Genomic DNA, 23,295 nt, shown 5'->3' with positions numbered 1-23,295 from the left:
ACTATTTGAAAGCCTGGTTTAAGAAGAATTCAGACCTGAAGCATTGGAAAATATCCTTTTAAGGATAGTATAAGATAGAAGATACTGAGCTTTCAAAGAGAGTATGGAAAACATCTGTGACGTTAGCATTAAATTCCACCAAGTTTCACCTTTGAAGGTTGAGAGCCCATAGCTCTTCCCATAGCTTAATTTCCCAGTGATGGGAAGAAAAGATTGCAGTATTGTCTGACTTCACATCCTAAAAATCACTTGACTTGTTTTGGTGTACGTTTCCGTCGGGGAGGGGGTGGAGAGGTGAGGAGGAAGCATTTGACCCCCCACAAAATTTTGGACCATCCCTGAAAACCAAAGCGTGCAGGTGACATCAAGCAAGGTTTTAATTGTGATCTTTCGGGTTTAATTGTGGCTAAACCTGAAACATTGAGAGTCCTGTATTGCAGATGCTATAATAAGCCGATAGCAATGGCTCTTTCTTCGTGGCAGCAATGTGACAGACTCTGGTGAATCTTTAATGACGATCGATTTTTAAAAATGCATTGAGTCAGAGCAATGATGAGTCATTCCCACAAGGCTCCTTGGCTGCCTGCCTTGGCGGTGACGTCATGAGATTCAACCTGTATATTAATAAAAGAGAATATTCGTAGCTCAGGGTTGACATGAGAGGGGGGGGTCTTTGGTGCTCTCTGAACACGCTTGTTTTCTTGCAGACGTTTCTTGCAGACCCAAACTGTGTAACACCAGCAGTGTTAGTCAGTGCTAACATCACGAGCACTGATGATGTTAGCAAGTTTGGGTCATGAAATGTCTTTTTTTTTTCCGTTATGTGTTCGTTATGTGTCTTTTCTCTCTCTCTCTCTCTTTTTTGTAAGCCTCCCGGAGTCCTTCGGGATTGGGCGGCATATAAATTTTATAAATAAATAAATAAAACAAGCAAGATTCAGCCTATCAACAAGCCATCCGTTATGTATATGACTTCCTCAGAAATAAATCCCATTTGAGTTAGTGGAATTGTATCCCAAAGCAAAAGTGCTCGGAATTGCATTTTCAGAGGAAAAAGGAAAGCGAACCCCACTGAATATAGGCAAAGACAGAAGAACTTACTCCTAATTGAACATGCATCAGATTCTATATCAGTGTTTCTCAACCTTGGCCACTTGAAGATGTCCGGATTTCAACTCCCAGAATTCCCCAGCCAGCGAATGCTGGCTGGGGAATTCTGGGAGTTGAAGTCCAGACATCTTCAAGTGGCCAAGGTTGAAAAACACTGTCTATATTTATGTTCAGTGATTCTAGTCAGACTGCTGTGATTTTCTTTCTCGGCTGAAAAGTTGTATTGTACAGGAGTCCTTAATTTACAACAGCTTGTTTAGTGACCAAAGTTACAACAGCACCAAAAAAAAAGGGGTATTTATGGCTGTTCCCCCCACTTATGACCGTTGCAGCATCATTTCCCCCATGGTCATGTGATCAGAATTCAAATGCTGGGCAACTGACTCATACTTATGGCGGTTGCAGCGCTTAGCTTTCGCAACCTCCTGGCAACAAAGTCAACGGGGGGAAGCCAGATTCACTTAACAACCGTGTTACTAACTTAACAACTGCAGCGATTCATTTAACGACTGTGGCAAGAATGGTTACCCAACGGGGCAAAACTCGCTTAAACGAAGGTTTCGTTTAGCCATTCTAAATCAAGGATTATCCATCCTCTGAAACTCACTGTCATCCATTACAATCCAGCTGTGTAGCATCAACCTGTTTTGAACCCACAGCCCGTTCCTGAGCCTGGCAATAGTTCCGGGCCACACTAGAACGTTATTAACCGTAAGCTGTATTTTTAAAAGCAGTGCCATTAAACAGGTCCCAATCAACAGGCATTGAATATGTGGATTATTCTCTCTCTCTCTCTCTCTCTCTCTCTCTCTCTCTCTCTCTCTCCCTCTCCCTCTCCCTCTCCCTCTCTCTTTCTTTCTCTTTCTCTCTCTCTCCCTCTTCATCTCTCCCTGTTTCTCTCTCTCTCTCTCTTGCAGTTTTAAAATTTACTGTACCGAGACTTGGAGCTGGCAGAGGGGCCTGTGGACTTCAGCACAACTATCAACATCGATGTTCAAGATAGTACAGTTATGTCCATTCCAAGTTGTAAATGCTAGTCTTTTTTCCAATAAAAGACCATTAACTTAAAAAAAAAAGAATATGTGGATTATGCAGAATACAAAACATTAGTAAAAATAAGAGAAAAATCTCTGGGACGTTAAAAACAAGCCCTGGGGCCTGTGGGCACCGATACGCCGGTTGCGCAGAGGCAAATATTATGCAATTTTGTCTTCTGTTGCATTAGTATACAGAACAGAATAACAGAGTTGGAAGGGACATCGGAGGTCATCTACTCCAACCCTCCCACCCAAGCAGAAGACCCTACGCCATTTCTGACGGATGGCACCCCAGTCTCTTCTTGAAAGCCTCCCGTGATGAAGCTCCCACAACTTCTGTTCCATGGGTTGATTGTTCTCCCTATCAGAATATTCCTCCTTGTTTCCAGATCAATCAATCAGAATGGAGTTGGAAGGGACCCTGTAGGTCATCTAGTCCAACCCCCTCTACCCAAGCAGGAGACCCCACGTCATTTCTGACTGATGTCCAGCCTCTTCTTGAAAGCCTCCAGCGATGAAGCTCCCACAACTTCTGAAGGCAACTCTTGTCCCATGGCTGAAATGAATGAAAATGAGGTTTTTTTCCCCCCCCTCCCAAAGGATTTCATGCAGCCACGAGTTGCTTTCCAGCGACCGGACCTGCCTCGCACTCTTTTTCTCGGAATCCCGGAGAAAAGGGGGTCTCTCGGAGCAGCGCTCGGGAGTGGGGGGAATGGAGGGGTGAGCCGGGACCGCCGCAGCCCATCTGCCCCCTGCAAAAAAACCGGAAAGGACAGGCTAGGCTTCAAGGAGGCTCCGGAGCGAGGCTTTCGGCAGGAGCCTCGTTGGCGCAGTAGGCAGCGCGTCAGTCTCATAATCTGAAGGTCGTGAGTTCGAGCCTCACACGGGGCACGCCTGGATTACTTTTTCCCCCCTCCCCATGCAAAGCCGGAGGAAGACCCCCTTCCATGCATTTTGCGGGAGAAGGGCTGCGCGACCCCCAGGACGGCGCGCGGGGGGCGGGGGGGGGGAGAAAGGCTGCAAACAGCCCCTCGCCTTTCCCAGGAGGCGGGGCTCCCGGTGGGGGGGCCCGCCCGTCTAAGTGGCCAGAAAACTAAGACATAATGAAGGAGAATGTTCGCAGCTCAGCGTTGACAGGAGGGCAGGGTCCTCCCGGGTCCTCTCTGCAGCCCTCGGGGGGTTTCCTTGCAGACGTTTCGCCACCCAACTAGGGAACATCATCAGGGTTAGGAGGGGGTGGGGGAGGATAATAACAATTGTGGGGTCCTTGGTGCTGTCTGAGCTGTCTGGGTTTTCTTGCAGGCGTTTCATGACCCCGCTAGGTAATATCATCAGTGCTAGACGGAGGGGTATGAAGAGAGGAGGAGGACTGTGGTGTGTTTGCTGCTCTCTGAGCTTGGTGGTTTCCTTGCAGACGTTTCGCCATCCAATTAGGGAACATCATCAGGGTTAGGAGGGGGTGTGGGAGGATAATAACAATTGTGGAGTCCTTGGTGCTGTCTGAGCGTGGGGGGGTTTTCTTGCAGGTGTTTCATGACCCTGCTAGGTAATATCATCAGTGCTAGAAGGTAGGGTATGAAGAGAGGAGGAGGAGGACTGTGGGGTCCTTGGTGCTCTCTGAGCTTGGTGGTTTTCTTGCAGACGTTTCGTGACCCAACTAGAGAACATTATGAGTGCTATCAGTTGGCAGAGACGAGGAGGACTGTGGGGTGTTTGGTGCTCCCTGAATTTGGTGGTTTTCTTGAAGAGGTTCCACTATCCAACTAGGTAATAGCATCAGTGCTAAAAGGGAGAGAGGTATGGGAGGAGGAGGAGGAGGAGGAGGAGGAGGAGGATGACCACAATTAAAGGGTCCTTGGTGCTCTTTGAACTTGGTGGTTTTCTTGCAAACATTTCTTGACCCAACTAGGCAACATTATCACTGCTAGAAGGTGGAAGACTTTATGGAGTGGAGGAGTAGAGGAGGAGGACGACGACTGTGGGGTCCTTGCTACTCTCTGAGCTTGCTTGTTTTCTTGCAGACATTTTGTGACCCAGCTAGGTAACATCATTTATTAAAAGCCGAGGTGGTTAAATGCAGCACTGCAGGCTACTTCAGCTGACTGTTATCTGCAGTTCAGCGGTTCTAATCCCACCGGCTCAAGGTTGACTCAGCCTTCCATCCTTCCGAGGTGGGTAAAATGAGGACCCAGATTGTTGTTGGGGGCGATATGCTGACTCTGTAAACCGCTTAGAGAGGGCTGAAAGCCCCATGAAGCGGTAGATAAGTCTAACTACTATTGCTATTGCTATCATCAGTAATATCAGTTTGCAGTTTCCTCCTCCTCCTCCTCCTCCTCCTCCTCCTCCTCTCTGAAAACTGATGTTCCCTAGTTGGGTCATGAAACGCCTGCAAGAAAACCACCCAACTCAGAGAGCACCAAGGACAATATCCCTCCTCCTCCTCCTCCTCCTGCATCCCCGATGAGGTTCCCTAGTTGGGTCATGAAACGTCTGCAAGACACCCCCCCCTCCCCACTCCCAGGAGCAGAAGGATAGAGAGCCGGGCTGCGATTGGCGGCCGTCCGCGCGGGGGGGCGGGTCCGTGGCGGGGCGGCGGGCGCCGATTGGGCGCGGCGCCGCATCCCCGCGCGAGGGCCGGCGGGCGCTGGCTCAGCCTGGGCGGAGGGAGTCGCGGCGGCGGCGGCGGCGGCCATGGCGGTGTGCGCGCGGCTGTGCGGGGTGGGCGCCGCGCGGGGCTGCCGCCGGCGGGGCTCGCAGCGCAAAGGGGCGGCGGGCGACAGCAGCGAGCCGGACACCGACCCCGAGGAAGGCGGCGAGGGCGCTGGCGAGGCGGCGGGGAAAGAAGGAGGGGCGGCGGCGGTGGCAGCGGCGGGCCGGGCGCCGCTCTCGCTGCTGGAGCTGCCGCCGGAGCTGCTGGTCCACATCTTCGGCTCCCTGCCCGGCACCGACTTGCCCAGCCTGGCGCTCGTCTGCGGCGCCTTCCGACGCATCCTCAGCACAGACACCATCTGGCGCCGGCGCTGCAAGGAAGGTCAGGCGGGGAGGGGAGGGGGGGCGGCTGGGGAGGGGGCGTCCCTCGAGGGAGGGAGGGAGGGGAAGGGGAGGGGGGGGGACCCCCGGGCGGCCTCCGGAGAGAAGGATCCCCCAAGGGAGAGTCGCCTGGAGGCGTCGCTTGCAGAGCGCAGAAGGTCCCTGCCTTTTATTCTTCCTTTCTGAAATTATATCCCCCTTCTCTCCCCCCTCCCTTTATTTATATATGTGTATATATGTGTGTGTCTATATATATATATATTTACCTATCTATCCTTCTCTCTCTCTCTTTACCTATCTCTTATTATCTATCTATCTATCTATCTATCTATCTATCTATCTATCTATCTATCTGTCATCTCTCTTTATATCTATATTCTCTCTGTCTCTCTCTATCTCTCTTTATCTGTCTGTCTCTCTATTTTATCTATCTAATCTCTCTCTCTCATCTCTCCATCCATCCTTCTACCTTATCTCTGTCTTCTATCTATCTATCTATCTATCTATCTATCTATCTATCTATCTATCTCTTTATCTCTCTCTCTCTCCTCTCCATCCATCCATCCTATCTCTCTCTCTCTCTTATCTATCTATCTATCTCTATCTATCTATCTATCTATCTATCTATCTATCTATCTATCTATCTATCATCTCTCTTTACATCTCTATATTCTCTCTGTCTCTCTCTATCTCTCTTTATTTGTCTGTCTCTCTCTCTCTATTTTATCTAATCTCTCTCTCATCTCTTCATCCATCCATCTCTCTTATCTCTCTTATCTATCTATATCTATCTATCTTTCTCTCTTTACCTCTTATTATCCATCTCTGTCATCTCTCTTTATATCTCTATTATCTATCTATCTATCTATCTATCTATCTATCTATCTATCTATCATCTATCTATCTTTATCTGTCTGACTGTCTCTCTATTTTACCTATCTTATCTCTCTCTCTCATCTCTCCATCCATCCTTCTACCTTATCTCTGTCTTATATCTATCTATCTATCTATCTATCTATCTATCTATCTATCTATCTATCTATCTATCTATCTATCTATCTATCTATCTATCCATCTATCTATCTTTATCTCTCTCTCTCCTCTCCATCCATCCATATTCTCTCTCTCTCTCTTATCTATCTATCTCTATCTATCTATCTATCTATCTATCTATCTATCTATCTATCTATCTATCTATCTTTACCTCTCATATCTCCATCCATTCATCTGTCTTTATCTCTCTCTCTCTCTCTCCATCCATCCATCCATCCATCCATATCTCTATCTGTCTGTCTGTATCTATCTGATTTATTTGCCGCCCATCCCTCTGCCAGGCAACTCTGCCAATCTACTACCCTTTCTTGTTCTTTGCTTTCAAAATCCTTCCCAGGCCAGGGTGGCAGAGAAGATCCTGTTCCCTGGACAGTGATCTAGTGATCTTTGCAAAGAAGCAGGGTGGGGGGGGGATCTCCCAACCAACCCCAGGAGGAAAGTCGCAAAAGGACAGGAACGGAGCAGCAGGGGACTTTCAGGGAGAGGCAGGCCGAGCAGAGTTGGGTAAAGGTTGCTTTGGATCAATTCTAGGAAGTAAACCGAGAAGTCTTCCCTTTCAGCCAGTTAGTAACCCGGTAGAAAGTAGCTGTGCGATTATAAGCCAGTGGCCAAAAATAATCAGACCTCTGACTCTATAAACTCCAAAATAACTCCACACTTATGGGTGGCAAGCAGTTCGCAGAGTATCTTGAACCTAATGATTGATTGAACTCGTTTTATGAATCCACCTAATCGGAAACAGTCACATTCTTCTCGCAGTGTGCTAATACACACACACACACACTACTACTACTACAATTAATCTTGGTAGGTCTTTAAGTGGTTAACCAAGTGGTTTAAAAAGAAGCCCACGATCCCTCTTTCTCTTGTACCTCCTTTTGGTACCCCAATTTTAGCCCCCTCTGAAGATTAATTGCCTCTTTCAAGAGCTGTAGTGGGGTAAATGTACACAAACGACACAACGAATCTGCAGCGAAGTGTGCACGTGTTAAAAAAAAAAAACAGCGCATCCAGGTAGCTTGTAGATTTGTGCCCTGCCTCAGTGGTCCTGCTCAGGTTTAAGAGGCGGCGTGAAGGATGAGTGGATGACGGCCATGGGTGTCACTCTCCCACTGCCAAAGCGTAGATCCCAAGTCAGATTTCTTTTTGGGGGGTGGGTGGGGGGAACCTTTTCCTTTCCTTTCGCAGCCCCTGCCCAGCCAGATCCTGCTCTCTCTCCTGCCCATTTTCTTGCTCTTCCCTTTTCAGCACTGCAGTTGGAGTGTTGCCCTTCGGCCCCTTAATGCAGCCCGTCCCTTCCCCTGCTTTCCCGGTGGCTGCGTCTACTGCCTGCAATGAAGTCATGCCTTTGGAGTTGCCAGAGAGAGGAGGTTGGGGGGCAGACGCCTGAGCACAGCTGTCTCTGCCCAAGGCAGAGCCTGGCAATGCGTGCAGGATGCCTGTGCCCGCGCTCTCTCCTCCTGGGGGCGGGCGGGTTGGGGGGGAGAGCTCTGTCTCGGGGTAGGGAAGATGATAGCACTGACTCATCCTCCTGGACCGGAGGAGGCCCAGAATTCTCTCCAAAGGGACTTCATTGAGCCTCAAATTGCATTAACCTTTCCGGCCTGAGATGATTGGGGCCAAGCACTATCTTAGTCCAGGGTGGTTATTACCAGGAAAACAAGATAAGAGACTATATATTTTTTTAAATTTTATTTAGGTAAATCAATTTCATATATACATTCACAATTATATGATCTCATAACTGTTATTAATAATATGTATTTATAACAATTTTTCCCTACAGTTGACAATATACTTGAAGATTGCTTTCTTACCATCCCATAGATCCATCTTATCTTACAACGGTCCTACTTCTTCTTCCCTCCCTCCCTCCCTCTTTCCTTCCCTCGTTTCTTCTCTCCTACTCTTCTTCCTTCCCTCCCTCCTTCCCCCTTCCCTCCTTCTCTCCTTCCCTCCTTCCTTCCTTCCCTCCTTCTCTCCTTCCCTCCTTCCTTCCTTCCCTCCTTCCTTTCTTCCTTCCCTCCTTTCTTCTCTCCTTCTCTCCTTCCTTTCCCCCTTCCTTTCCTTCTTCCTTCCCCCCTTCCTTCTCTCCTACATTCCCTCCTTCCTTCCCTCCTTTCTTCTCTCCTTCTCGATAAGAGACTATATATGGCAGTGGTGGCAAAATGTTTTTCTGCTCGGGTGGCAAAATAGCAATAGCAATAGTTAGACTTATATACCGCTTCATAGGGCTTTCAGCCCCTCTCTAAGCGGTTTACAGAGTCAGCATATCGCCCCCAACAACAATCCGGGTTCTCATTTTACCCACCTCGGAAGGATGGAAGGCTGAGTCAACCTTGAGCCGGTGAGATTTGAACAGCCGAACTGCAGAACTAGCAGTCAGCTGAAGTAGCCTGCAGTGCTGCATTTAACCACTGCGCCACCTCGGCACATGTGAGCCCAAGAGCACGCGTGTGCGTGCCCACACCCATAATGCAATGCCCTCCCCACCGGTGCATGTGCACATAACCCTCCCTCCCACGCTCCCCCCCCCCCGCACACACACACGCACAGGCCTCACTGAAGCCTCCAGACCTCATGTGAGCCCGTTGGGCCATTTTTTCACCCTCCCCAGGCTTCAGGGAAAACCACCTAAATCCTGGGGAGGACAGAAAACTGGCCAACGGGCCTACAGGAAGTTTGGAAATGAACTTTCCACCATCCACAGGCTCCGGAATCTTCCTTGAAGCCTAGGGAGGGCGAAAACGGCCTCCCGCCGTCCTTCGGAAGGCTGAAAATCAGCTGGGCATCTCGCTGGAGCTGACAGGGCAATGCCTTACGTGCCCTCAGATATGGCTCTGGGTGCCACTTGTAGCAGGCGTGCCATAGGTTCCCCCATATTTGATCTTATGAAGGCTTTAGAACAGTGTTTCTCAACCTTGGCAACTTGAAGATGTCTGGACTTCAACTCCCAGAATTCCCCAGCCAGCGAATGCTGGCTGGGGAATTCTCGGAGTTGAAGTCCGGACATCTTCAAGTTGCCAAGGTTGAGAAACACTGCTTTAGAAGGCTTCTGTGGCAGCTCTTCCTTCTTTCTACAGCTCCATCCGATGGTCTGGACACAGAGTAAGACGTTGTTTTTGAGGTTCAGCTTCTTGAATGGCCAGGAATTCAATTGTCTAATCCAGGAGTGTCCAGATTTGGTACCTTTTTAAAGACTTGTGGACTTCAACTCCCAGAATTCCCCCAGCCAGCATGTTAAAATCCACTGGTCTTGAAGTTGAGGTTGGACACCCCTGGCCTAATCCTTTTTTTTTTGGCAGATGGTTCTCTGAAGTTCTGGCGAGCCAGTTTTTCCTCTCTTGATCCCTCTCTCTCTCTCTAAGTAAAATCCAAACCTTAACATTGTAGTATATCCACTTCTGTGATCAGGTGTAATGGAGTTCGCTCTTCTTGTTTATTCTTTCTCAAGTTCACTATTTACCTTTCCTCCAGAAAGCAAAGAGACAACATTCCTCCCTCCCTCCCTCCCCACAGAATAAAGCTATAAGTTTATTAATTAAAGTGAGAAATAACCATTGGTCAAAAATCAACCTATACATGGTTCAATGGTGATTTAAACATTGACCAGCCTTGCAAAACTTTCTAACCTTTTAACCACACTGTCTCTCTTTTTAAAGCACACCTCTTCTAAATCTGGTCTTCTTAAAACAAGGCATCCTTCCCCCCCACCCCTGTACAGTAATATATCTCTCGTGACCTCAAGACTGGACTACTGCAATGCGCTCTACATGGGGCAGCCCTTGAAGAGCATTCGGAGACTTCAGCTCGTCCAGAATGCAGCCGCGCGAGCGATGGTGGGTGCACCTCGGTACACCCACGTAACACCTATCCTCCGCAAGCTGCACTGGTTACCGATCGGTCTCCGGATACGCTTCAAGGTGCTAGTCGTCACTTATAAAGCCCTTCATGGTATTGGACCTGGGTACTTGAGAGACCGCCTGCTGCCAATTACCTCCCACAGACCCATTAGATCGCACAGGGTCGGCCTCCTCCGGGTTCCGTCTACCAGCCAATGTCATCTGGCTATTACCCGGGGGAGGGCCTTCTCTGTGGCAGCTCCGGCCCTTTGGAACGAACTCCCCGCGGAGATTCGGACCCTCACCTCTCTCCAGGCCTTCCGAAAAGCCGTCAAAACCTGGCTGTGTCGGCAGGCCTGTGGTTGATGAGTTTCCCTTCCCCTCTCGACTTGTGTGGCTGTTGGCTATTTTAAATCCTGTCTTGTACTTTTGTGTTCCCTTTCCCCCTTTGAGTTGTTCGCCGCCCTGAGTCCCGCAAGGAATAGGGTGGCATATAAATAAAACGAAACCTAAATCTTTGGGAAACCAATCCATTTTGTTTATAGACCCTGGCTGTGGTTCAGAGCCTGTTGGAGCAAACAGCAGGCAAAAAAAAAACACTGTCACAAGCCAAATACTAGTTATGTAATTTGCTTCCTGAACCTTCTGCTTTGGGTTCCTATCTTATTTTGATATAGCAGCTTTCAGCTCCGTGGCTCGACAAGGTGCTACCGCTTGATAAGGTAGCCTGTCCTATCCTGAGACTGATGGGGGTCCTTCTCTTTTTCCCCCCACCCCTTTTCTGAAGTACGTTCGGAGGGCGCGGAGGCAGGCTTTCTAGCACAGCCGCAAAAATCAGGAGGGGCCCGGTAGCATCTTTCTCCGACGAAGATTTCATTAAAAGGCAAAATGTTTCCCTGAGCTGCAGCTCTGACGCGTGGAATTGCTAAACCGGTGGCAGATTTAAATTGGGGCGAAGTGGGGAGAAGAGGAAGTAAGAGAGGTTGGGTGTGCAGAGGCAAGGGAATGTGTAAGACAGATCATTAGTTTTAGGGCTCAAGAGAGAGCGACTGGTGGAAAGTCAGCCAGGCAGCTTCTGTGCTTCCTGGAAAACTGGAATTGGGGTCTCTCTTCTAGCCCAGCACCTTAATTATTAAACAAACATTTTAAAACTACTGGCTCTCTATTTGGGGGTGTATTTAAGGGAAGCAGCATCCTCGGGATGTAGAAAGGACCCTGAGTTTATTTAACTCTGTAGAAACACTGCAAGGAAGCCGGTAACTCTGGAACGATGAGAAATGAAGTCTTTTATCACAGAGCTTTTCTTGCTTCAGCACGATGAATGTTTGAATGTTTATTTTATTTATATGCTGCCCTTTTCCCCGAAGGGGACTCAGGGCGGCTCAAAACTCAAACCAGGGAAGGGGGATACAAACAAAAATTAAAAACGACACAAAACAATACATAATTTAAAACACACAACAGTCATACCATTTGAGACGGGGGCAACAGCTCTTTAGCCCCAGGCCTGTTGGAACAGCCAGGTTTTAAGGGCTTTGCAGAAGGCCTGGAGGGTGGTGAGGGTTCGAATCTCCACAGGGAGCTCGTTCCAGAGGGCCGGAGCAGCCACAGAGAAGGCTCTCCTCCGGGTAGTCGCCAGTCGACACTGGCCGGCGGATGGGATTCGGAGGAGGCCTAATCTGTGGGATCTGATCGGTCTATTGGAGGTAATTGGCAGGTAATTGAGATTCATCCAACACAGGCTGGCTACCAGTCACGGCGGCGCCATTTTTGCCAACCGGCTCCAGATTTCTTGGTTTGTGTGCTACGATCTCCGTGCCGTTGTCAACCCCAATAGATTTCGCCTTTAGTCTTCGGAATAAATAGCCTTTTCTCTCTCTCTCTCTCTCTCATATGACTTTGTGGGCCCAGAGGTTGCAATGGGGCTATAAATAGATACCCATGACTGCTGCATGGACTGAATTAGCAAATTACCCTCCTGCTTTTATTATTTTGATGAACCCTCTTATTTTCTTTCTCAATGTTAGCCAGCCTGGTCTTTGCCTTTCGTAACTGCTGGGAAGCCGTCGGGTCTTTCTACCAATCTGAATGTTAAGAGCGTCCCAGGGAACCAGCAACAGACAAATAAATAATGTGCAATATCATGTTGCCTTTAGAAAGTTTTTTTTGGGGGTGGTGGTGGAGGTGTTTGAGGAGAGCAGCCAGTATTGTTTCAGGCTGCAATCCAGCAATCTGCTTTCTCCTTTGTGCACGGACATTGGCACATGCTTCCCACCTCTCCAACAACACTGCCTGGGAAATATCATGGGGATATGATCTCAGCCCATGCGCAGAGTACTGGGTTCGGGATTTGGCGAGGTTGCAGCTGTTTTATTCCCCCAAACGCAAGCTTTAATTTAGGCTGTCAGATGAAGAGGTCTGTCTTTACTCTTAACAGCTATCTCCTCTTCCCTCCTCCTCCTCTTCCTCCCAGCTTCACGTTGTCTTGTTTGCTGCCTCGCCCACTTCCTGCGAAAGTGACAGCAAGATAAGCTACTCCAGTTCACGCCAGTAAATATTAGTAGAGAATTTCTAGAGCTTATACAGTCAATAAATCTTGGGATATTTCTCCTTATGAATATTCATCCTTTTGTTGCTGGGACCTGAGGTTCCACATTCCGCATCTAGATTGCGAAATGTGAGAAAAAGGCCCAAAGTTATATATATATTTCCCTCTGCATTCACTTTTTAGAGCATCCTAAATAATTAATTCCTCTGGTGAATTTGCAGCGGGGAGAGGTTGTTTTTTAATCTCCTCCTCCTCCACTTTCATCTTTCTCTTCCTTGCATTATATCTGATGGACCAGAGGGTGTTTTTTTCTTTCTTGTAACATCATAACGGCTTTTCGAGAGAGTTTCCTGATTGTTATCATGGATTCCTAGGACAAGCTTTTGAAATTGTAGGAGGTTTTCTTCACTGGCAGGAGCTTCCAAGGGATGAGCCTTCCCCGTTGGCTTTTCTCCTGGGGAAATACCTAAATGTGAGGTTGGCTTGTGAGTACAGAAGTGGAGATTAAAGTGGCCTCAACGTGAAAAGTAAACTGGAATGGCAAACAGGAGGTACACAACAGTGGTGTCGGAGGCTGTCTCCGTGGGGCTGGTCCAAGGTTAAAACTTACACGGGCTTTAAGTGGAGGTCAGGAGGCTCCATTGGAACACAGGGTTCCTTTGGAAAGCAGGTGGAATGGCATCAGAGCGCAACTTAATCCTCGGTGACACTTTTTCCCTCCCTTGAATTTCAGAATATGGCGTCTGCGAGAACCTGCGGAAGTTGGAGATCACCGGCGTATCTTGTCGAGATGTATATGCCAAGCGTAAGTCCTAAGCTTCTGGTGTTGTTTTTTAAAGTTTACTTTATTGCCATTGCCCCTCGTACAACGGAATTAAATGCCATCTTCAGTGTACATTATGCATAAAAAATAAAAGCACGCATCATCCTTCACGTTCTTTACCATTGAATTGAAAACCCCTGATATTGCGTTCATATTGCACTATACAGTAGAATTCAGTATAGTGCCTGCCCTGGGGTGGAAGCTGTTTTTCAGCCTATTTGTCGATGGCGGTGAGCGGCATTTTCACCATCCCCTGCTGTGTCTGCTCAGGTATTAACCCGCGAGTGAAGTCGGGGCGTTTTATGAAACTCCTTCCTGACTACGAGCACATGGAATACAGGGATGTTTACGCCCGCCGTATGTACCTCCCACTGACCACTGGTTTCTGTGCCGTGAACGCATGAAGTTTGCTTGCCTAACTGTGGAATTAGCAAAAGTTAACCAGTTAGAACCCTGGCCTTGGCACCTCTGAGGCGTTATGGCCTTTAACTCCTAGTTAGTTAACTTAACTCAGTGTTTCTCAACCTAGGCAACTTGAAGATGTCCGGACTTCAACTCACAGAATTCCCCAGCCAGCGAATGCATTCGCTGGCTGGGGAATTCTGGGAGTTGAAGTCCGGACATCTTCAAGTTGCCAAGGTTGAGAAACACTAGTTAACTCCACTTCTGTGGGAGTGGCTTGGGGAGAGGGGGGGGAGTCTTGTGGCTGGGTGGGCAGTGCCCCACTTTTTAAAGCATTTTCCCCCCACTGGTTCGGGCGAATAGGCAAGAAATACATGCTTTAAAAAGTGAAAAAAAGAGCTTTCCATTATCACATAGTTAGCTGTGAGCCGCGCGATCATCAGACGTCCCCCCCCCCCCGCTTTGTAAAGCATTTCCCCCCTGCCTATTCGCCTGAACCAGCAGGGGAAAATAATGCTTTAAAAAGCTGACGGGACGATTGCAGAGCTGCGCGATCCCTCGGAAGCTTTTTTTTTTTTAACTACCAGTTTGCAAAACCAACAACAATTGTCCCTACTGGTTCGGCCGAAGTGGGCTGAAGTGGGAGGATTTCACCCCTGGTCTGTATGGACGAAGGAAGCAGAATGCGCTGCTCCTGTCCCTCCCAAGCTTTCTGCTTAGTTCTGCTAAGAGCTGAGGTGGCGCAGTGGTTAGGGTGCAGTACTGCAGGCCACTTCAGCTGACTGCTATCTGCAGTTCGGCGGTTCTAATCTCACCGGCTCAAGGTTGACTCAGCCTTCCATCCTTCCGAGGTGGGTGAAATGAGGACCCAGACTGTGGGGGGGCGATATGCTGACTCTGTAAACCGCTTAGAGAGGGCTGAAAGCCCTATGAAGCGGTATATAAGTCTAACTGTGACTAACTGCTATTGCTACCGAGGAATTCCTTTTCCGTCATACCTGATTCCTTGTTTCTCTCTTTCCTTAGTCCTTCACCAGTACCGGCATATCTTAGGTCTCTGGCAACCAGACATTGGACCCTATGGGGGCCTCCTAAATGTGGTGGTAAGTCCAGAAGCTTCAGGAATAGGTGGCCACTGTGCTTTCCTCCTCTGCTTTTCTCTGGGGATAAGATCATATTTTTTTTTCTTTTTCTCGTCCTGGAAGGAATTCATGGTTCGGCCAAGGCCTGAGCATGGTGTATCTGAAGAAGGACATTCTCCAATCAATCAGAATAGGGCTGGAAGAGTTTAAAGTTTAATAACATTTGTATGCCGCCCAATCCCGTAGGACTCCGGGCGGCTAACAATACAAATAAATTCAAAAAGAAGAGAAGGAAAGAAAAGATAGATTTAAAAACACACCATGCACTCCGTTCTAAGTGGTGCTGGACCGTATTTTGGGGTCAACAGCCCCAGGCCTGCTGGAACAGCCAGGTGTTAGTGGCTTTACGGAAGGCCGAGAGAGTGGGAAGGGTCCGGATCTCTGCGGGGAGATCATTCTACAGGGCCGGGGCAGCTACAGAGAAAGACCTCCCCCAAGTAGTCGCCAACCGGCATTGCCCAGTTGACGGTACCCGAAGGGGCCTTGGGAGGGGGAGGGTCTCCTAGTCCACCCCCCTGCTCAAGCAGGAGACCCTGCAGCATTCCAGGCAGGTGGCTGCCTACTTAAACAGGTGGTTTCTCCCGCGGTGATGAAAGGCAGTTTTCCTGTAGGGCTCTCTTGGGACGGATCCTTGTTCCCCTGTCTTCATTTCTGCTTCCAGTTTTGGGAGCCTTCCACTTCTGGAGGCATTTTTGGGCAGCACAAATGTTCACTGGAGCTTAAAACACTTGGGAAGGTTTTGGAAGTGGGGGGGGGTGAGCTGGGAAGGAGAGTCATTTTGCAGGGAGAACCGAGTGGACGAAAGCGATTAAAAACTGGGGAAACTACAGCGAAGGGAGCTGAGCAGGAAGGCAGGGATGCAGCCGAAGTGGTAGCTGGGCCTGGATATAGGCCTTGGGGCTAAGGTACCACTCCAGTGGGGTTGGAGGCCCTTCCCTATAGTCAGTCTTCCCAGGTAGACCACACCTGGTGAGACACCTTCTACTTGATCGCAAGGCTACATTGACATATTCTTGAGCAGCGTTTCTCAACCTTGGCAACTTGAAGATGTCCGGACTTCAACTCCCAGAATTCCCCAGCCAGAATTCTGGGAGTTGAAGTCCGGACATCTTCAAGTTGCCATGGTTGAGAAACACTCTTCTTGAGAGTTTGAAAGTAGAAATCTCCCACCGTTTCTTTTCTGGTCTTGAGAAATGAAGGAGGGTCCCTTGTGTCTGAGCTCCTTTCTCTGTCTCTTACGCAGCTGCAGGCTATAACTTCCCTGGCCTCATCCGTCTGCAGGCAGCATCCCTTCCCCCTTAATTCTCGGGGTCTTTCTCACCCACCACTACCCTCTTTTGCCCTTGGCAGGTTGACGGCTTCTTCATCATTGGCTGGATGTACCTGACCCCGCATGACCCTCACGTGGACGGCCCCATGCGCTTCAAGCCCCTCTTCAGAGTTCACCTCATGGAGAGGCAGAGCGCCACCGTCGAGTGCATGTATGGGCACAAGGGACCCCACAGTGGGCATATCCAGGTGAGGCCCTCCCCCTCCCTCTTCTCCCTCTCCCATGGAAGGAAGGAGAAGTGCACCGTCCCCACGAGACCTCTGTTCAGGGGCCCCAGGTTCTTCGTCCAGGCAGGGGGCTCCATTTCCAAACTGGGCTTCTGGCTTCTAACCTCCCTTTCTCCAAAACGGGTAGATTGTGAAGAAGGACGAGTTTTCGACCAAGTGCAACCAGACAGATCACCATCGTATGCCAGGAGGGAGACAAGAGGTGAGCTGGGCCTCAGTAAACCCCCTCCCGCACCCAAATAAAGCCACCTAATTTGGCATCCTCCAAATAATGGTGGCGTTTATTCACCCAACCTCCGGCTGGTTTTCTGAACGACTCCCTAAGTGGTGGTCTCGTCAGGGTTCCAAATAGAATCGAAAATTAAATCAGAGTCCAAGGCAAAGTATTGCTCAAAGTTCCAATTTATTAAGAGAGCCGTGTTGGCACATCTGGGAAAACCCGAATCTGAAAACTTCCTGGTTTTCCCCACCCAGTTGAAAGTTCAAGATCTTGCCCCCACACCCACAAGTCCATCACAGGGTCCAATCTCCCACTGCCACGCTGGCAGCTTCCACCCATCCAGTTCCGGTCAGGTGCAGAGAAGCAGAGACAAAGGATGACCTTGGCTTTCTAGAAAGAATGTTGTTATGGCTACATAGCATCTAACTCCATAGTCCTTTCTCCCATTTTCCCACCATAGCAGAATAATAGAAAGTGTGGCAGGCCAAAGATCCAAAAGAAAAGATGGTTAGGTCTTAGTGGGAGGTGCAACAGGATCAGAGGGGCTTATATCCAACCTGTGGGCCTCACTTTCTCCTCCCGGCTGTTTCTGCAGGAATTCCGGACGTGGCTACGAGAAGAATGGGGCCGGACGCTGGAGGACATTTTCCATGAACATATGCAGGAGCTCATCTTGATGAAGTTCATCTACACAAGCCAATACGAGTAGGTGGAAAGGGGGCCATCTGGTTTCTTCCCTCAAGGAGCCCTAGTAGCCCAGTGGTTAAAATGCGGTGTTAATACAGGGCTAACTCACTGCTCACAGCCTGGAGTTTGATTCTGAGCAGCTTTAAGGTTGGCTCAGCCTCCCTTTACCCGAGGTGGGTAAAATGGGGACCCAGATTGTTGGAGGCAAGAGGCTGACTGTGTAAACCGCTTAGAGTCGGGGTCAGGGTCACCAAATGTGAAGTAACCATCCTCTGCTACCAAATGTGATGTTCCCGTGGTTCCTCCATGAGGCCAATGTGGAGAAAAGACACGGACACAAGCTTTCTCGGGATGGAGCGACCCAGATTGGGGGTCTGGGAGCCCCTTTTATTGAGATAGGACAAAGGCAGGAGAAGCAATCAGCAATCAGCATGTGATTTAAGACAGCCTGTCAAACTACAATTGCTAATCTACTGCTCAGGGAAGTTCTGTCTATATATGGTCAAATCCTGGGCATCGTTGGGTAAGGCACATCTAGAGTGAACTATCAGGATATTATGGAGTACTATCAGGATGTTATGGAGTACTATCAGGATGTTATGTTCTTTAGCAGTTTGTTTTCTTTCCTGTGTGGTTCAGCGTGGCTATGCATGCCCTGTTATGCACTGGGCCATGGGTGACCGCTACGCCTACACAAGGAGTTATATTACAACATTAGAGAGAGCCTTAAAAGCACTATGAAGCGGTATATAAATAAGTGCTATTGCTAAACACAGTCAAGGGACAGTTTCAAGGTGCTAATTTAGGAATGTCGATGGAGATTCTCAGCCGTCCAGGTCTTGGTTGCCCCAAAGGTGCTTTTTTTCCAGAGGCAAATGGACTTTCTGTTTTTTCTTTGAAGATGTTTCACTTCTCATCCAGAAGCTTCTTCAGCTCTTCTTGGATGAGGTGAAACGGTTTCAACGAACGAGAAAGTCCAGTTGCCTCTTGAAAAAACACCTTTGGGAGAGAGCTAGTCTGTTGTACTAGCAGCCTTGTGTCCCTAGGGGGAATCCGTATCCTCTTCTCCCCCACCTCCCTCCAGTTATTTTAGTCTCCTTCTAATTTGGGGGATTTCTATAAAGCTTCCCAGTTTAACCCACCTAGTTGAAAGTTTAAGTTCTTGCCCCCACACCCACAAGTCCATCCCATCGTCCAATCTCCCACTGCCATGCTGGCAGCTTCCACCCATCCAGTTCCGGTCAGGTGCAGAGGTGCAAAGGCAAAAGATGACCTTGGCTTTCTAGAAAGAATGTTGTTATGGCTACATAGCATCTAACTCCGTACAATCCTCTCTCCCATTTTCCCACCATAGAAAATGCATAGTAGAATAACAGAAAGTGTGGCAGGCCAGAGATCCAGAAGGAAAGATGGCTCCAGGCCTGACACCTGGGGAAACTCTTCAGGGCTCAGCCGAGAGCTCTCCTCCCTTTCCTTACCCCAGCTCTCTCCTCCTCCCCCTAAGCTACTACCCTCCCCAAGGCCCTCTAGAAATCCTGGACTGCAGCTCCCATATTTCCCCACTCGTGTCTACCTAGGAAGCATCAGGTGAAGGAGAACCACCCTTAAGTTGAAGGATGCAGCCTTTCTGGTTCTCAGGGAATTTAAGCCCAGCGGTGAGAATTTTCTCCTCGTATTTTAATCATCAGTTTTTTGTTTCCTAGTTTGTTTTACCTGTCTGACTAAAGGCCTAGAAACTTTAATTTGGGACACCTTTATTTTAAATGATAAAAGCTCACACCACAATATCTGGTTTAGAATCACTGCACCTAAATTTGATGAACGAGAATAAATACATGAATTGATAAAGGGGAAGGTGAATTGTTCCAACCGGCCCTCTCTGCGTTGGTCATCCTGGACTGCTTTTTCTGTTCCAGCAACTGCTTAACATACCGGCGCATTTACCTCCCTCCGCGCAGCCCGGAGTATCTGATCCAGCCAGGCCTTTTCAAAGGGACCTATGGGAGCCATGGCCTTGAAATCGTCATGCTCAGCTTCCACGGGAAAAAGGCCAAGGGCACCAAAATCACGGTGAGCACCGAGGGGCCGGCCTCACAGAGTCCTAGGCCAGGGGGTCCCCAAACGTGGCAACTTTTAAGACTTGTGGAATTCTCCAGCCGGCTATGCTGACCATTTGCCTATAAGATCCACAGATTTTCAGCCTTCAAGGCAGACCAGACGAGGCAACCCAAGTTTAATATTATCTTATTAGGCTTATCTAATAAGCCTAATATTACTTTCATTATAAGATTTTAGTGTTGTTGTTGTTGTTTTGCAATGGTCGTAAAGCAAACACGATAGCCATAAAGCGAACACAGCCGTTGTTAAGCGGACCAGTGGTTTGCTACAGGGCCACGGTTTTGAGTACTGGTTTCCAGCAAAACCACCGTAAAATGCAGCCATGTGACAATGGGACACTGCAAAGGGCCATGTTGCCGAGTGTTTGAAGTTGGCGGAGAAGACCCGGCTGTCAGAACTTTGAATCTGGGCCATATGTCTCCTTTTCCAGGTGAGCTGTAACTTCAAGGTCACCAAGTGACCAGTCATAAGTCGAGAACTAAGATCGCACAGGGTGGGCCTTCTCCAGGTGCCGTCAGCCAGACAATGTCGGCTGGCGGCTCCCCGGGGGAGGGCCTTCTCTGTAGCCGCTCCGACCCTATGGAACGAACTACCCCCAGAGATCCGGACCCTACCCACTCTCATGGCCTTCCGAAAGGCTATCAAGACCTGGCTATTCCGGCAGGCCTGGGGCTGTTGACCTCTTGACCGAGGTCCAGCCCCGATTAGAGTGGGTGCATGTTGTGTTTTTTTAATCTGTTTTCCTCCGTTTTTTAACTTTTTACTTTTTAAAAATTTATTTTCTGTAAGCCGCCCGGAGTCCTTCGGGATTGGGCGGCCTATAAATTTATTAAATCAAATCAAATCAAATCAACTACCTGTGGAGTGGTTCAAGATGAGAGATGGGGAGAAGCAGAAGGTGTCTGGGAGGAAGCTACCTAAGCGGGAACTTCTGGGAGAGTGGCAAGGAGAGAGGTGGACCAAGACCCGCCCGGCCACTTCTGCAAATACAAAGCTTGACACCTGCTCCTCTCTCGGATCTCCAGGGCGATCCCAACATCCCAGCCGGCCAGCAGACGGTCGAGATCGACCTTGCCCATCCCATCCAGCTGCCTGACATAGAAAACCTGAGCAACTTCAGCGAGCTCTCCCGGATCGTGCTGGAGGTGCGGGAACAGGTGCGGCGGGAGCAGCAGCAGCAGGAAGAAGGCTCGGCGGAGGAGGCGGGGCCGGAAGCCGCAGGCCAGCAGCAGGAGGAGGAGGACGGGGCTGGATCGGCGGCAGCGGGAGAAGGAGCAGCTGCCTCTGTCTCCCCACCTGAGCCCTGCCCCTTCGTCCTGCCTGGCGGGATCGCCTCCCGAAACGAGGATTATCCCCGCACCTGCAGAGCATGGTAATGTTAAAGGCTGGGGGAGAGAGGGGGGGGGGGATTCCCATGAATAATGTTGATATTGAGTGAGAGTCCTTTAAATTCCTGCCCCTGCCAGGAACTCGTAATCTGAGACAACCCAGGAGCAAAATACAGTAAACAGAGGTTTGTCTTTCAAACAGTGGTTTATCTACAAGGAATATATACATACACATACTAGGCAAAGTTAGGCAATCAATCATCAGCAATAGCACAGAAGCACCCACTGAGAAAGAAACAGAGATGCCCTCACAGGGCCTCTCTTGTATATACAGCCTCTTAAAGTCGTATCAGCCAAAAAAAAACCTTGCTGACTCCTTCTCATTGCATCATCATTCCAATTTTACAGCCTTAAAGCAGCTGTTCAGCTCTTAAATCGTTACCTTAAGACATTTTGTTGTTCTGTGTCAAAACTGGAAGGAAAGCTTCAAAATCCCACTTTGCAGAACTAACCACGACCGCATCAATATTTTGATTTAGTAATGTAAATTGGGAGGAGGGATTTATACCGCTTTGGAAATGGAGGATCAAAACAAATTGGTGGCCGGTCTCTGCTTAAAGGCTGTGATGAACGTGTTTCTCAACCATCCTGGTCCTGTCCCAAAGATGCTTTTCAAAAGGCAATTGAACTTTCTTGTTTTTTTTTTCTCCCTTGAAAACATTTTGCTTCTTGTCCAAAAAACATCTCCAGTTCCGTTCAGAAGCTTCTTGGATGAGAAGCGAAATGTTTTCAAATAAAGTTTTTTTTTCCTCTGTCAGATTCATTCACAAATATACATCCTTATAGTTGCTATTAGCATTTATTTATTCATCATTAATCTTTATCATTATTTTCTTACAAATATATATGGGTGACTTTCTTGCCACCCAATGCCAACATCTTATTCTGCAACAACCTTGCTCCTTCTATCTTCTCAACCTCCCTTCTCTGCCTTCTTCTTTCCGCCTCTCCTTCCCCCTTTCTTCTTCCCTTCTCTGAAAATGAGATGTTTTCAAAGGGAAAAAACTCCCCAAGAAAATCCAGTTGCCTTTTGGAAAAAGCAAAAAGAAAGTTATTGGAAAAGTTTCTGCTTCTTCTATCTGAATGGAACGTGGGAAACGCTCACGCTGTCTTTATTTCCCTTCCGCCACTGGCAGCTTCTATGGGACGGGCCTCATCGCCGGACACGGCTTCACCAGCCCCGAACGAACCCCCGGCGTTTTCGTCTTGTTTGACGATGACCGCTTCGGCTTCATCTGGTTAGAGCTGCAGTCGTTCAGCCTCTACAGCCGGATCAAAGTCTCCTTCCAGAACGCCGAGGCGCCTTCGCCGGAAGCTTTTGACGAGATGCTGAAGAACATTCAGTTACTGACCTCATGATGGTGGCCATCCAGGAACCTGAGGAAGGAAGGATCCCCTTCTCCCCATGGCGGGGGTCTGGGTGCCCGACCTCGGCGTGAGAGGCCACGGCGTCCTTCTCTATCCGGCCTTTTTATCAAATTGTATCCTATCTCCTCCTCCTCTGTGCGCTAACGTTCCTTCCCCAATACGTGATGTATAGTTTGTAATATAGCTTTATTATATTGGGAGGGCAGCTTGCATCCCTGTGTTTTCATTGCCTTCCCACCTTCGCCTCAAGGCCCGAGTTGGTGCAAACACAAACACACACACACACACCCCTAGATGTTCTGCCCCCCCTCCTCCGTCCAGGAATGAAAGCCAAAATCCACGTAAATAAAAAGGTTCCTTTTAATCAGTCAAGACTCTTGTTGGCTGCAAGCCACATAAACAAAGAGACTGCGTGGCACAAGCAGTCTCTTTTATAATCAGGAGAGGATCTTAATAAGCATCAACTGAGCGTAATCATCTCCTATGATTACGCAGTTGTTCCTGCCGCCGAGTAGCCCTTCGACGGCGTGCATCCCGAAACAACTCACAAGTGTTTTCCTGATCACTCCCTCTGATCCAAGGCTCCATCGCCACCTGGTGGCCAACCAGTCTCTCCTCGCCCTGCTTGGTGTCGGCACCCTGTCCAGGGTCCTCCACCTCCTCCAGGGCCGACTCATAAGACCCCTCGCTGTCAGAGTATGGCGGCAGCTCCAACGGCACCTGCCGGGCTACAACACCTAGCCCAGTGATGAAAATCTTTTTTTTTTTACTACCGGTTCTGTGGGCGTGGCTTTGGGCATGGCAGGGGAAGGATACTGCAAAATCCCCATTCCCTACCCACTCGGGGGGCCAGCCAGAGGTGGCATTTGCCGGTTCTTCAAACTATTCACAATTTCCGCTACCGGTTCTCCAGAACCTGCTGAATTTCACCCCTGCCTTAGCCTCCTGCAGACCACGGAAATAGTCT

At 48.9% G+C, this 23,295-nt stretch overlaps 1 protein-coding gene and 1 non-coding gene across 2 annotated transcripts; both read left to right on the top strand.

Annotated features, from left to right (window-relative positions):
* The first annotated feature begins 2,965 nt into the window (after positions 1-2,965).
* On the top strand, positions 2,966-3,038 carry TRNAM-CAU. Its single transcript has one exon. It is a non-coding gene; the product is annotated as a tRNA-Met (tRNA).
* Positions 3,039-4,841: 1,803 nt separating this feature from the next.
* On the top strand, positions 4,842-22,540 carry LOC116518026 (F-box only protein 31-like). The gene is made up of 9 exons (XM_032231240.1): positions 4,842-5,181; positions 13,357-13,428; positions 14,875-14,951; positions 16,341-16,508; positions 16,675-16,749; positions 17,363-17,472; positions 19,371-19,524; positions 20,598-20,944; positions 22,097-22,540. The coding sequence occupies exons 1-9, from the start codon at positions 4,842-4,844 to the stop codon at positions 22,317-22,319; spliced, it is 1,566 nt and encodes a 521-aa protein (XP_032087131.1). The 3' UTR covers positions 22,320-22,540.
* Positions 22,541-23,295: the final 755 nt, after the last annotated feature.

The sequence above is a fragment of the Thamnophis elegans genome, chromosome 14 (assembly GCF_009769535.1).
Source record: "Thamnophis elegans isolate rThaEle1 chromosome 14, rThaEle1.pri, whole genome shotgun sequence".
Taxonomy (NCBI): domain Eukaryota; kingdom Metazoa; phylum Chordata; class Lepidosauria; order Squamata; family Colubridae; genus Thamnophis; species Thamnophis elegans.
The sequence above is the reverse complement of the archived record's forward strand: the minus strand, read 5'-3'. Positions and strand labels throughout refer to the sequence as shown.